Here is a 16,611-nt window from a genome sequence, read left to right as displayed (position 1 = left end):
TATAAAAGATAAAAAACTATAATCCAAAAGGTCCAAAAAGTATAGCCAAATCCATGAAAGGAATCAGAGCTTTGCAAGAGGGAGATACATTCCTTAATTTATAATAATTTCTAATATTTTGTAACAGCAAATTTTAATAACACAAAAAATCTGAATTTTCATGCCAGTACTGAAGTTCTGGATACTAGGCTGGTGATACCCTCGGGGACTAATAGTCCATCAGCAGAGGCATTGACCCAGTGGTAGTAATAAAATTAACAGTACCAATTTTCTTGCACCAGATGCACATTTCGACAATACAGGTCTCTTCAGTGATGCTCGTGGCCAAAATATTTGAAATCCAAAGCTTATATAAAAGATAAAGAGCTATAATCCAAAAGGTCCAAAAAGTATAGCAAAATCTGTTAAAGGAATTAGAGCTATGGTGACCATCTTGAAATCAGCATCAAAGAAGCAATGCTTCATCAACGCCTCATAAGGAACATTTATGTCATGATTGTTTTCATTCAATTCAGTGCTCCTCTAGAAGCATTTGTATGTAAACATAGTCCCTTGCTGGTGGCCATCTTAGATGATGGATCAGCTACAAAGTAACAACACTTGGTCATCACACCATAAGAAATATTTGTGCCAATGTTTGGTTCCATTCCATTCATTGGTTCTCTAGAAGAAGTTCAAAATGTAAAAAAAAGTAAACGACGACAGTACCAAGTGATGAGAAAAGCTCATTTGGCTGTTCAGGTAAAAAACAATAGACTTAGGAACAGAAATATACTTTGCATCAAAGCAACTGTAGAATATACATGGCATGTAGTATCCAGGTCTTCTTTCTTCAGAATTATAAAGCTTAACACAAAAGAGAACTTCCTGACAGCTGCCAGATTAGCATATCTATGTCTTGCATTCTGTAACAAAAGTTATGGAGGCAAAATTCTGCACAGTGAAGCTACCAACATGATGACTAACTTGAAGGAGTTAATAAAAAAAAACAGCACATAATTTGGAAAGCAGGGTCGAATTGAGCTCAGCAAAAGGTTTCAAGAGAGTTAAACAGGAGGCTAATTAAATAAATTTATCATTATTTTAAAGGTACATGTATAAACTTTGTGAAGTTCGGGCAAGTGTTAATTTTTCAGATTTATTGAACTTCATTTTAACATTTCCAGATAGATAGTCAAATTACTGTAGCTGAATATTTACTGGCATCAAATGATTCTTGTTTTCCCTTTTTAAAAATCATGTGAAATGCTTGCAATCATTCTTTCTACGGTAATTAGGTCGAATTGGTCATCTGTTTTCTGCAATAGTTTGACAAAACTAATTCAGTCTTATGAGCAACAAAGGACTGTTACAATTCTAATAATGGTTTATAGTTTAAACATATTTATTTATAGTGGATTGGGAAACAAGTTTTACAACTTATATTAATCCCTTTCCACTTTGCGGGTTTATGAGGAAGTCTGTACCAATAATTAAATTTAACAAAAATATTTATTCAAAATTCAACAATTAATGAGTAAAAATATCATGATTTTCTCACATTCTAAAATTGTCCACTGTTCTTATGAATGAATGTAAAAATTAAATGACAATCTAGGCAGATTTAACAGTTCTTCTTGTGTTTTAATTGTCTTTATAATTTGGCTTGTTTCTCTAATTGTTTTTCTTTTTTCTCATGGGCAGCAAGCATTGCCTTGATGGCTCTAGCTCTCATTTCCAGCTCTAATAATTCCATCTGGTTCTTTGTCAACGCTGGGGCTAAAGTTTCATCACTTTTTGGCGTTAAGTCAGTTTTAGATATTTTTGCTTTAGATGATGAGGGTATGGGTTGATCTGATGTTGATTCTGAAGATGTCTTAGAACTCGTTCCTACTGATGACTGTTTGATTGAAGATGTCTTAGAACTCGTTCCTACTGATGACTGTTTGATTGAAGATGTCTTAGAACTCGTTCCTACTGATGACTGTTTGATTGAAGATGTCTTAGAACTCGTTCCTTCGGATGACTGTTTGATTGAAGATGTCTTGGATGATAATGATGTACCTGATGATGAAGTTTTTGAACTTAACTTGGTAGATGATTGTCTTGCCAAGGAGGGAGCACCTGTTACATTTGAGACAGGTCTTGTTGACAACTGTGAGGGTGAGATCTTTGATGTTGATGTAACTTGACTTCCTAACCTGTCCATTACAGATTTTATAGGAGGGGTACCAGAATGAGTTGAAGACATTGATAGAGTTATACTCTGGCCAGTCTTTGAAATTCCTCTCCCCTTACTTTTACCTTCCTCCAGTGATAATACAACTGATCGAGATTGACTTATCTCCCTTGTCCCACTCAATTCCACTTTCCTTGTATCAGATATAGCTGAATGAGCATCCTGTCTTTTGTCAGATTCATGTTGATAATTTGAAGAGGCCAATTTCTCTGAAGGTGTTGCTAGGCAAGACTCAACACCTTCCATAACATTACTTTCCCCTAAATTTTTAGAAACATTTTGAATTCTATTTTCCTTTTCATCGAAAGGTTTATCCAATACAGATTTATTTTCATTACCCATAGATATATCATCTTCATTCTTATGTGTTTTAACCAAATTATCTTTATCTTCTGCAATATCCTTTTGTTGTTCAGAAGATTGGTCTTTAAACTTGACATAATCATCCTTCATATTTGCCAACTTTTCTGATTGAATATCTATATCCATTTCTGATGTAACAATTTTATTGTGTTTTAATGCTGAAACCATCTGTTCTGAATTCTGAAACAGACACAAAATATTTTTAATATCAAAGTAAGCAGATAATTTTTAACTTGATTTAAAATGCTAACAACAGAGGCTAAATACAGTCATAAAATATTTTGTATATGATTATCATTTTCAGACTGAAAAATCAACCAATCAAAATACTTGATTTGCTGTTTCAAACACAAATTTTGTACTCCTTTGTACTGAATAAACTTGTATGACAGAAAGACAAGATTTGATCAACTCTTTATTCAGTTGCTATAGCATTGACTTTACTTCAATCTCTGTTTTATCCAAATATAGTATAACATCTACAATAGGTAGGGTGGAAGGATAGTTAGATATTTTTAAGAAATTTTAGAATCGAAACTTTGTCATGTCAATCAGTATTCTAAGAAAACTTTCATATGAGGTAAACAAAATTTTGCCTGGTTTTTTTTTTAGAGAGAAAAGTGTTACTTTCATATAAAAAAAAACCCAAGGCAACAAGACGGTTGTTTGCTTTTTTCATCAATCTAAAAAGGCATATGAGGTTAAAACAATGCATCTCAATGAACTAAAGTGCTAAGCTTTGCCAACTATTTATTTTCTAAAAAAATATGCAGCTAAGAGTTATCTTTCTTTCACAAGAAAATCTCATTTTCACCACAAGCATGTTTTTAAATTCTAATGCATCGCCAAAAATTCATTTTACCAGTTAACACCTGTAGCATGTATTGATGAAGTCATTTGCATAAAGTAAAAGCACTGAAATATTTCTCTATTTTGAAGCAGTTTTAATAACTCATTGCTACATTTCTATGCATTACATGATTTTTTTTCAAATTTCAAATTTGCATATGAAATTTTATATGGAGCACAAATCACAATAAGTGCTCTATCTTGTATAGGTATGTCAAAAACAAAAAGTGAAAAGCTTAGTTTAAGTATAGTTTGAAGATTTTAACTGTTGTCAGAAATGGCGTTTTGAATAAGTATATCTATGGAAAATGAATCATGCATTTGTAATTTGAACTGGGGCTATCTTAAAGATTTACTATCATCTAAAAGGATTTTTATTCTTAATGGCAAAAACAAAAAGACATAAAACAATCCTGGATTAACAAAAAGTCAATTCCCTACAGAAAAAAAATGGACGGTTATTACCCGCTGACCTCGTAAATTTTTCACTTCACAATATTGATTAAAACAAAAATGTGAAATTGGTCAGTGAGAAAAACAAGCATTCTTAACCAAGGAATATTGATTTGTTTTAATAAGATCAGAAGACCAGTGGCTATCCATATTGATTAAATGTTAACTTCAATTTTTATTGCCAAAGAACTGCAATAAATCTAAAGCCTTGTCCAGTCTGCTGTAAATTTCTACTGCCCGTTTAAATTGATTTATACCAAATTATTGTGCAGGGGTTTGTTATATAGAATTCTACAAACAATCTCCGGACCTATACTTGTTATTAGATTTGGCTGAAATAGTTCTTTTTTTATTTGTTACTTCCTAATCAAGCTTGATGAAAATAAAAGATTTCTCTTTCTTTTAACAAAACATGAGGTCAGTCCGTGGACAGTCAATCATTTAGACTTCTCAGGGTTTTGAATAACAAAGCAAATGCTTATTGGAAAAACTTATTCATCTTAGCAATTCTGAAATAGATTTACTATATAATCTAAACTTAAGCCTTTTCCTAACAGACATCACTATAAACTTTTTGATAGAAAAAAATCAACTGATATCTTTAATTTGTATCCAAACCAAATTGACATTAACAAAACTATTTCTTGGCAATCTTATTTTCATGACTTGTTCTCTTCTTTATACAGTTAAAATTTTCACAGAAATATTCCTCAAACTTGAATTCAGGTTGTTTTTTTACAATGTAAAACCAAATGTACAGGCTTAAAAGTGAAACTTATTGCTACTGTTAGAAGATAATATTGTACTCTAGAGCATGCTCTCAGTTACAATGAGCATTGTTTGATACAGTATAACTGAGATGTCTTTTCTCAATCTTTTTTGTGTTGTTGCCATGTTGTCCGTTTACCATTTTGATTCTAACTATTAGGACTAAAAAATAACTTCTAGTCCCTATTTCTGAAAATTTTATTTGCCCCCTTTCAATAAAAATTTGACACAGTGATATGATCTTATATGTCTTGCGAGTAAAACATTTACATAGTATAATTTAAATATTGAATCACCCTCTAATTTGAAATTTAATTGGCAACACTTTAACATTCAAAATGTACAAAACTTTTAGAGTTCTAAGGTGACAGTGCCAAATAATCTCCACAGAAAAGAGATGTGCTAATGCTAGAACAATGTACAGCTGGATACCAAATATCATTGACCTTCCACTAGTGGTTCAAATGAGTAAGTTGTTTTTAATTCCCTGTCATGCTTTTAACAAAGCAACAGAGGCAGGATTTAGGCCATCTGTTTTTGACTAAAATTTTAAATATTTGACATATTTCATGAATATTATACTGTATGTATTGTCATTTTAGTTTATTTAAACATCTTCAATATTTTTTCTCAATCAAAAAACAAAAAACAAAACAGCATTTAAACACTTCAGTCTAAAAGAAGTCTAATTAGTGAAGTTTTAATGATTTTATTAAATCTGATCATTGAAACAGTAAAAGTGTTGTCTCCCTTTGGTCAGCTTTTTATTTTTAAAGATTTCATTCTATATGGTCAGTTGACATATTCCTTTGTCTTATTTTTATGTTCAAGGAAAAATGGAAATGACAGAGAAAAAATGTCAATATTCTAAGTGGCTTACAATTTCACTTTATCAAATTAATCTGTAGTAAATCCTCAAATCCTTCCTAATTAATTACGCTACTCTAATGCATGGTCATCCTCAATGGTTGAAATTGAAGTATAGCGTATTGATTAAGTTATTGTGTATCAAAACTGGACATAGATCTTACTGAGCTATTGATTTTTTAATTTTATAACAAATACAGGCTTAAGAGTTTTTACCAAATTCTGTGTCTGCACGACAAAATAAAACCATGACAGCTATTCATCATCTTTGAAATTATTCCATAAGATTAGAAATCTCTTTGACACCTAAGTTCTCGATTTATAAAGATAATTGATTGCAAAGAAAAATCCCACTTTATGTAAACAAAATTTTTACACCACTGTCCCTCGACAATACTTCTCTTTGTAACTTTTCATTTCTTTCAAATAGATTCAAAAGCTGAAGCACCAGATAAAGTGGAAAAATTAATCAAATTTGAACTTTTTTCAACACTTTAAAAATTAAAGCAATCGGGTCAAAAAATCTCATATTTTATTCAGTTCAGAATAGACCATCATTAATCTGCTTTTCAAAATGATAAAAAAAATATTACATTTTCCTATTCAAAACCATTTGTCAATTTTCAAAAAATCAAGTGAAGTTAAAATACAAAAGAAAGAAGAAACCTTTGGGAAGTTTCCATGGATTCATAAATCAAATGGATCGAATTTATCTTAAAATCATGATTTTTCTTTCCTTGAAATTGTAATTTTCCATCGAGAACAAGTTATATCTCATTTAAAACATACATTATTTTATCATCTTTCAAAACTTTGTAAAACTACTCCAGATTAAAATTTTCTTTTACACACAGGATATTTCCTGTCAGAGAGAATTAGATAGAAAATTTCCCGTAAATTTTGATTAATTACTACTATAATGGGGGAACGTAACGTGTTTATTGAAGAGAGTGTTTTCATTATACAATGATTAAATTGAAACTATTGACCTGTTTTAAATATTGGATTATAAACTCTAACTAAATAATTAGGACTCATCAACAGTATTTTTCATCAGAATTATTAAGAAGAGGTTCCAAGAGGTCTGTATTGGTCAAGCTTCAACTACTAAGTTACTTAGTATTTGACCAATATGTACTTAAAGTACTCCATTGTTTCAATGGACAACACATCACCTTATTTGGAGAAAAGATGTGAGAGAAGTGGTTACTGCCTTAACGCAAATGATTGTTTAGCAATCTTTTGAAGTATTTCAGTTGTCTCCCCTCTTCTTCCTGATCTCTCAAGAGTTTTTAGTACTTCCATGTTTTATACCTTTTAAAAAAAAAATAATTCAAAATTGCCAAACTATCTAGCAATTAACCGGTTCCTGACTCAGTACATAGTAGTGAAGAATATGAATTGGACTAGAAATCCATGATATTTTTCAAACTTGATATATTATTTGAGATCAGTGCATATAAGCCTTGGTGGTGATAGTGAATGCCCCAGAATTTCTCAATACTATTTACCAGGAACTCTTTCTAAATATTACAAACATACTAATTTACTACCCTGGAGGACATAGGTATGAAGAACTGCTAGAATAAAACTCTTGATAGGTCTTTGAGATCAGACCTACAAATTTGTAACTCCAAATCCTCCCACCCCAAATTTTGGCTGTTGATTTTTTTACTTTTTTATTTAAAGTTAATTAACTAGTTTCTTTTATTACATATTCTGACATTGGACTCTGACTTCTCTTAAACTGAGTTTTACTATGCATATTGTTGTGCATTTTTTTTCAACATTGGCTAGAGGTTTACGGGGAGGGTTGAGATCTCAAAAAACATGTTTAACCCAGCCACATTTTTTAGCCTGTCCCAAGTCAGGAGCCTCTGGCCTTTGTTAGTCTGGTATGATTTTTAACTTTAGTTTCTTGTGTATAATTCGGAGTTTAGTACATGTATCACTGAACTAGTAACATATTTGTTTAGGTGCCAGCTGAAGAAATCCTCTGGGTGTGGAGTTTCTCACTGCATTGAAGACCCATTGGTGCCTTCAGCTGTTGTCTGCTCTATGGTCGGGTTGTTGTCTCTTTGACACATTCACCATTTCCATTCTCAATTTTAAGTGACAGTCATTGAGGGAAAGACTCTTAAGTTCTTTTCTACTTATCAGACTGTCACTTTATTTTTACCTCCTCATTTATCTCCCCTTCCTCAACAGCTGTATTTACTACTGATTTCTCCTCCTTTTCTTGCCGTACATTTTGACTTCTTTCCTCTTTAGCATCATTTACTATCTCCATGTCTTGATCTGTGTCCCTATAAACATCTACCGACTTGGTCTTAAAATCCTTGTTTAAATCATTGTCATTATTTGCATCATTGTCTACTGGTATTTGATATTTGTCTCTGACCCTGCAAAGCTCTTCATCCTCTCTTTGTTTCTCTATTTCTTTTGTATTCATTTTATCGTGAATACTTTCCTTTTTGTCAACATTTTCCTGTTCTCCTCCCTTTTGATATGCTTTCTCTTGCCCTTTATTTTTTTTGTCAATATTCAACTGATCATCAGTCTTTTTGTTGGTGTCATCTTTATCTTCACCACTTTCATCAGAAGTAATCTCCCCTTCTGTGTCTGAACTAACTTCACATACATTTTTAGATTTTTCTGTAGTAAAATCTTCATCTTCATCAGAAACAGTCTCACCATCTTCCAAGTCTTCATTCACTTCTTCTCCTATTACACTGAATTGAAATATAAAAAATATTAGACAAAATGTAAGTATAAATCAGCAATTCATACCTGTGCATACAAGTTTTAAACAATGTTCTGTCTAATAAGACAGGTTTGAAAACTTATGGTCATTTCAAACTTCATGATAGGGGTGTAAAACATTGAAATACCTGCTTTGTTTTAATTTCATCCCATGAAATTCTTTGAGCTATAATTTGAAAACTTCGCAGATCCTATAATTATAGCCAGTAATAGTGTATGCAGTATATGGTATGGGGTTTTCTCATTATTGAAGGCTGTATGGTTGCCTATTATTGCTTACATCCACTTCATTCTTACTGTCTCATAGTCAATCATACCACATCTCATTATTTTTATATAGGGCACCTTAGTATAAGAAATTAATATACCTCACAGATCTTTCACTCTTTTTGTCTTCTTCTCCGTCACTTTCTCTGTCAACATCGCTATCACTTCCCTTCTCTTCTCCACTTTCTTTACCTAGGTCATAGGTTAGGTCTTCTTCTATTTCTTGTGGAGCTGAAAGTGTAGTTCATAAGTTAAAACACAAGTAGAGAAAGATTATGTCATATCACATACCCATTCATATAAATCTTATTATTTAATTGAGTGGTGGGGAGCAAAGTTAGTCAGGGGTCCAAAACTTTTTGATATATTAAGACTATTAGTCCTTTAATGATAACAAGAATGTAATTGGTGATATTGTAATTGATACAATGTACAGTCCCCAAATGATTAGAATGAAATTGGTGATATCTTCACTGATACAATGTACAGTCCCCTAATGTTAACAAGGATGTAATTGGTGATGTTTTAACTGATACAATGTTCAGTTCCCTAATGATAACAAGGATGTAATTGGTGATATTTTAACTGATACAATGTACAGATGATATTTTAACTGATACAATGTACAGTCTCCTAATATTAACTAGATTGTAATTGGTGATATTTTAACTGATACAATGTACAGTCCTCCTATGTTAACTTGGATGTAATTGGTGATATTTTAACTCATACAATGTACAGTTCCCTGATATTAACCAGGATGTAATTGGTGATATTTTAACTGATACAATAGGATGTAATTGGTGATATTTTAACTGATACAATATAGGATGTAATTGGTGATATTTTAACTGATACAATAGGATTTAATTGGTGATATTTTAACTGATACAATAGGATGTAATTGGTGATATTTTAACTGATACAATAGGATGTAATTGTTGATATTTTAACTGATACAATAGGATGCAATTGGTGATATTTTAACTGATACAATAGGATGTAATTGGTGATATTTTAACTGATATAATATAGGATGTAATTGGTGATATTTTAACTGATATAATGTACAGCCAAGTGTCATTACTATATCTCTTCGTGTTAGAGCAAGGTGATGAAACAAACAGTAAATTCTTGTTGATATATCTTCTAAACAGAATAATTTGATTAAAGCCATACAGGGAATAATGAAGACCCCTTCAATATACTTTACCCATTTAACAAGAGACAGTTGGGATGAAAACAATTAAGCCATAGACAAATAAATTCTCAATACTGACAAGAAAAAGAACTTAATACACATTTTTAACAATAAATTATTTAAAAAAAATATTAAAAAGTCTGAGTCTGTTTTTTTATTTCCTTTCTTTGAATAATGATTAATACTGACCAAGATAAAACTGTGAAATTCTAATCGCCTGTGTTTTTATAACATTTCCAATAATGAATTAATCAATCTTTTCTATCATTTTATTTAATTTGGAATTTAATACAAAATTATGATTGAATAATCGTGATTAATAGGGTCTGCGAAAACTGTAAACCTGATATTAAAAACACCAATTTCTCATAAATTCAGCTATCAGCAACCGATTCATCCCACGTTTAAATTAAAAAATGAAATAATCAATTTTTACAGGAACTTTCTAGTAATAAACTACAAACTTAATAGCAAATTAAACTTGCTTCTCTCAAAGTGATTAAATTTGAAACTGTTGACATGAAAGACGGCCTTAGTAAGTTTAATTGGGCACATGAATTTCCTATCATATTTACAAAAAGAATTATCTCAAAAATTGAGTCTGTCTGTTTCAAACATGATTGCTAAGAAATGACCCTTTGTCGCGACAATCAATATTTTATAATTGTATTATTCATTGACTTTATCATTTCGAAACAGGAAAGTTCAAGTCAACTTAAACTGTACATAATCAAACGAAATCAGAGACAAAAAAATCAATCTCATGGAGTAAATAAACTTCAAATTGTGACAAAATTCTTATCTTGACCAAGTCAAGTTGAACAAATAAAATAGACTGGCCAGACGCAATAAACTACAGAAAGAAGATGGTGAAATAATTAAATCTCACAAAAATAACATGGTGATTTTTTTACGACAGGAAATTACACTACTGGCTATTTCTTGGGCTTATTGCCATATTAGGTTATCCAAGAAAAAAGTTTGATTGCTAGATAAAGCCAAATTGAAGCTGGGATTAGTGATAACGTATTTAAAATACCACAATCAACTGAAATCTGTCAAAAACACCTGAAGATAATTCTTTAAAGTGAAAGTCTTTAGAGAGCTTTAAAATCCTGTCTGTCATAAAAGCAGACTTAGGAACATTCTACACCATTAAATACAGCTAAATCTGGAATGTTTCTTGATTAAAAAGTTTCAATCTTATGTTAGAGCATATGTAAATGTCTAACTTGTCATTCAAATATAACTGCATGCTAGAAGTGCAATTTTATAATTCATCAAGCTTTGCCATGAAAATGACATTTCAGATATAAATGTATCTTATAAAAGACATTTAGGTCATAGCAGCATGACTTTGGAAAGAAATAAGAATGGGCTAAATGACACAATTCAGAAAGTCTGTTTCACCAATTTATAAAAAGTCCATTACTAGAACTTTATAGAATATAATGAGAAATTTCAATGACAAATTTGGATGGTTCACATGGTAAAGTAAGGGATTACATCTTCATTTATGGTCCACATTTTCTTGAAACTACAGCAAGCATTTACCTTAGTCAAATTCTAGGTAAATGAAAAGCATGTACCCAAATTTGAGTTGTACATTAAACTTAACAATACATTACAAAATTAACACCAATATTAGACTAATTGTCTTACAGTAATTCCAACTGATGCTTTACACTAACTCCATTCAAAGGTCCACATATTGATAAACCTAGCCTAAGAAAAGGTTATCTATTAACAGTTGAAATTTGATCTATAAGAATTGTCTTGTTGATACTTAACATCTAATATTATTGGGTGAGATGTTGCTGTACTTAACACTGTAAAGGAGTAGTCCTAAAATGGCACCCTTTTTTAGTGTAAATTTAAAATTAGGATTCATTGACTAATATAACAATAAAGAATAGCTAATAAAGTGACTAGATAGGAAACAAGTCATTTTGTTGAAAATTGACATTCCTGTGTTTTATTATGACTTCACAAGTTGTACTAATACTGATTTTCTACAAAACAAGAATGTGTCCAAAGTACACAGATGCCCCACTGGCACTATCATTTTCCATGTTCAATGGACCGTGAAATTTGGTCAAAAGTCTTCTTTGGCTTTAAAATTAGAAAGATCATATCATAAGCAGCAAGTGTACTAACTTTCAAGTTGATTGGACTTCAGCTTCATCAAAAACTACCTTGACCAAAAACTTTAACCTGCGGACGAACGAATGAACGGACGGACGTAAGAACGGAGCCACAGACCAGAAAACATAATGCCCCTCTACTATCGTAGGTGGGGCATAAAAATTAATGTAAATTGGTAAATTTCCATAGATTATTGGACAGGAAACATAGAGCACATATGTCGACAACAAAGATCTTTTAAAATAATGTTTGTAAAGGCATTTTACTATCTTATTTCAATATTTAGTTTGTCAAAGCCTGCGCTCTATGTTTCCTGGTCCTAAATGTAATTGAAATCCAGCTGATTTTGTAAAATTTCACCAAAATCTCTTAGTCTTATCTTGACCTATTTGGGATGTAAAAATCAACATGTAAGAATAAAACTTTGACAAAAATAGATTTATTTAACTTTCTCACATGTCTTTAAAGTCAACTTAAACCATTTTTTGTCTTGTAACAATGCACTTTATAATCGGGGCCAAATAAGGCCCTTACCAAACTTACTCCTTTAGAAATTTGTGTATGTATTTATCATTTGTTGAACAATGGATGCATATGCAGGAGTAATGATTGTGATTTCCAGAAACGCTGCATGTCAGTGACATTGCATTTAAACCTTTACAGTAATGTTCCATGAAAATATCAACTATAGTGACATCACTTGCACATCATCAACTATACAGTACCATTCTAGGTTAATATCAATGTTAAGTGACATCCTGGGTAAACATAAGCAAAAGGGACTTTCTAGGTAAAAGTGATCTTCACAGTGACAACCAGGTAACATCAACTGTACAGTGGGATTCAACTTAAACATCAAATAAACAGTGGGATTTAACTTAAACATCAAATAAACAGTAAGATTCAACTTAAACAATACATAAACAGTGGGATTCAACTAAAACATCAAATAAACAGTGGGATTCAACATAAACATCAACTTTGAAGTGAAATTCAACATAAACATCAACATAAGTGTGGGATTCAACATAAACATCAACATAAGTGTGGGATTCAACATAAACATCAACTCAACAGTGGCAATTAATAACATCATCTTTGCAGTGGAATTCAACATAAGTGAGGGATTCAACATAAACATCAACTTTGAAGTGGAGTTCAACATAAACATCAACTTAACAGTGGGATTCAACATAAACATCAACTTTGAAGTGGAGTTCAACATAAACATCAACTTGACAGTGAAATTCAACATAAATAAAAACTTGACAGTGGAATTCAACATAAACATAAACTTTTAAGTGGGATTCAACATAGACATCAACTTTGAAGTGGAATTCAACATAAACATCGACATAGCAGTGCGATTCAAAATAAACAACTTGACCGTGTGATTCAACATGAACATCAACTTGACAGTGTGATTCAATATAAACATCAATTTGACAGTGTGATTCAACATAAATATCAACTTAGCAGTGGGATTAAACATAAATATGAATTTAGTAGTGATATTCAACATAAACATCAACTTGAAAGCATGTTTCAACATAAACATCAACTTAACAGTGTGATTTAACATAAACATCAACTTGTTAGTGTGACTCAACATAAACATCAACTTTGAAGTGGAATCCCACATAAACATGACTTTAGCAGTGATATTCAACATACACATCAACTTGACAGTGTGATTCAACATAAACATCAATTAAATTGAACTTTGCAGTGGGATTCAACATAAACATCAACTTTGACGTGGGATTCAACATAAAAATCAATTTTGAAGTCTAATTAAACATCAACTTAACAGTGGGATTAAACATAAACATCAACCTAACAATGTGATTTAACATAAACATCAACTTAACAGTGTAATTCAACATAAACATCAACTTTTCAGTGTGATTCAACATAAACACCAACTTGACAGTGGGATTCAAATAAACATTAATTTAACAAATATTTGGGCCAACAACCCCACAATAAGTACTAGAGGCTCTAAAGAGCCTGTGTCGCTCACCTTGGTATATGTGAATATTCAACAAAGGACACAGATGGATTCGTGACAAAATTGTGTTTTGGTGATGTGCTTGTAGATCTAACTTTACTGAACATTCTTGCTGCGTACATATATCACCATCTATAATGATTGGCCCAGTAGTTTCAGTTGAAAGTGTTAGTAAAAATTTACAAATTTTATGAAAATTGTTAAAAATTGACTATCGATTTGTCTGAAATTTTCAGGGCAGATAGATCTTGACATGATTAACAATTTAACCCCATGCCAGTTTTGCTCTTAATGCTTTTGTTTTTGAGTTATAAGCCAAAAACTGCATTTTACCCCCATGTTCTATTTTTAGCCATGGCCGCCATCTTGGTTGGTTTGACGGGTCAACGGACACAATTTTTAAACTAGATACCCAAATGAGGATTGTGGCCAAGTTTGGTTAAATTTGGCCCAGTAGTTTCAGAGAAGAAGATTTTTGTAAAAGATTAATAAGATTTACGAAAAATGGTTAAAAATTGACTATAAAGGGCAATAACTCCTAAAGGGGTCATTTGACCATTTCGGTCATGTTGACTTATTTGTAAATCTTATTTTGCTGAACATTATTGCTGTTTACAGTTTATCTCTATCTATAATATTATTCAAGATAATAACCAAAAACAGCAAAATTTCCTTAAAATTACCAATTTAGGGGTAGCAACCCAACAACAGGATGTTCGATTCATCTGAAATTTTCAGAGCAGATAGATCTTGACCTTATAAACAATTTTACCCCCATGTCAGAATTGCTCTAAATACTTTGGTTTTTGAGTTATAAGCCAAAAACTGCACTTTACCCCTATGTTCTATTTTTAGCCATGGCGGCCATCTTGGTTGGTTGACCGGGTCACCGGACACAATTTTTAAACTAAATACCCCAATGATGATTGTGGCCAAGTTTGGTTCAATTTGGCCCAGTAGTTTCAGAGGAGAAGATTTTTGTAAAAGTTAACGCCGGACGACGACGACGGACGACGACGCCGGATGCCGGACGCAAAGTGATGAGAAAAGCTCACTTGGCCCTTTGGGCCAGGTGAGCTAAAAATATGAACAAACAAGATTATCAGATAAAAAATATTATGTGAATTATTTTATAACAAGACTATTTAAATTCATGATTTTGATAAACGAAACCTTTCTAAAACGATCAAAATTCTGTACCCAAGAAAAAAGTAATGTTACACTAAATAAACTAGACTTAAAAAAAACTTTTTAATTTCCTCAAAAACACTTTACCAAATGAGTTTTTCATGTTTTTTACTTAAAACAATTTCCCTAAATACTCCCCCAATTCCCAAAGGTATCTTTAACATAAAAAAATTTGACACCTAAGGCTTCAGTGAAAATATTTCTTTTTTTTTGTCTGTGTCTAAATACGTATCAGCGACTATCTTCACACCAAAAAAATAGTATGAAATATTAAAAAATCAATTATATGTCTTCATTTCTTTTTCTCCAATTATAAAACAACATTAAGGATTGTAAATGTGAAATGTTCTCTATAAATAATATTAAATTTACATGGGTGTTTTGATGGGTTTTGTGGTTTTCAGTCTATTTTATATCCTATGTCTGAAGAATCCCAGATTGTATATCACTTTTTAATACCTTTTTTAAAATCAAATGTCAAATCATTTTTCCATAATTGCCATGGTTCTCTACATAATTCAATTTTAAAAAGGTTTTTTGTAGTACTAACACATAAAAGAAGCTTTATAATGTAGATTTAATTTGTAAAAAAATAGTGTTTTTTCTGAATATTTCAGCAGTTTTTAATGACTACTTTACTGAACTAGACTAATAATTAATATGTCACTCAACATATATGGTCCAAAAGTCTGACAGTTTCAGCAAATGTTTTGTCATAGATAGCAATATGTCAGTGCATGTATGTGTCAAATTTTGTTTGTTTTGTTTTATGTTTTACTGCAAAGGTCCAAAGTACAAATGACAAAAAGACATCAAAAAGAGGCAGATGTCCAAACAATCCAAAAATATTGAATAACCATTTTGAATAATGCTATTAGATGACTCTGACCTTTACAAAAAGGACAAATAAAATGTGCGGGTAAAAACACTATCCAAAGACAAATAATTTATCAAGTTAGGAATCATAAAGTTAAGGTGTATGATACCTACAAAACTAATCTCATGTCTTTTGTCTCTGATCATGATGCAGCATCATATTAGATTCAACCTCTCTTATTTTGACAATTTGGCTTTAAATCTCTGATCTCAAAGTCAAATACAGATCTACCTAAGTTTATACATCTATGGCAGGATGGTGACTGAATGCAGGAGTAACCTCTATGTTGTAATAACAAGATAATTATGGACAAAGAGAAGAGCTTTCATATTACTAGTATTTCTATAAGTTCTCTCTTTGAGACTCTTTGAAAAGGTTTAAGGAACCTGATTGCTAAGCGTAGATAATAGCTCATAATGTCATCCGGGACGAATTCAACAAGAATGTGTCCAAAGCACACGGATGCCTCACTCGCACTATAATTTTCCATGTTCAATGGACCATGAAATTGGGTAAAAAATCTAATGTGGCATTAAAATTAGAAAGATCATACCATAGGGAACATGTGTATTAAGTTTCAAGTTGATTGGACTTTAATATTAAGTTTCAAGTTGATTGGACTTTAACATCATCAAAAACTA

The 16,611-nt window shown here is 31.4% G+C and overlaps 1 protein-coding gene across 11 annotated transcripts in view; it reads right to left on the bottom strand.

The window, feature by feature from the left end:
• Positions 1 to 1,472: 1,472 nt before the first annotated feature.
• Positions 1,473 to 16,611, bottom strand: part of LOC134690659 (serine-aspartate repeat-containing protein F-like) — an 89,438-nt gene continuing 74,299 nt past the window's right edge. For all 11 annotated transcript variants that reach the window (XM_063550675.1, XM_063550693.1, XM_063550659.1 and 8 more), the window contains 3 exons: positions 8,650 to 8,779; positions 7,698 to 8,250; positions 1,473 to 2,761 (listed from right to left, as the gene is read on the bottom strand). In XM_063550675.1, coding sequence (XP_063406745.1) covers positions 1,634 to 2,761; positions 7,698 to 8,250; positions 8,650 to 8,779 — 1,811 coding nt within the window. In that variant the 3' untranslated portion in view covers positions 1,473 to 1,633. The remainder of the gene's footprint in view (positions 2,762 to 7,697; positions 8,251 to 8,649; positions 8,780 to 16,611) is intronic.

Source organism: Mytilus trossulus, chromosome 1, assembly GCF_036588685.1.
Source record: "Mytilus trossulus isolate FHL-02 chromosome 1, PNRI_Mtr1.1.1.hap1, whole genome shotgun sequence".
Lineage (NCBI taxonomy): Eukaryota > Metazoa > Mollusca > Bivalvia > Mytilida > Mytilidae > Mytilus > Mytilus trossulus.
This window is presented reverse-complemented; position numbering and strand designations above follow the sequence as displayed.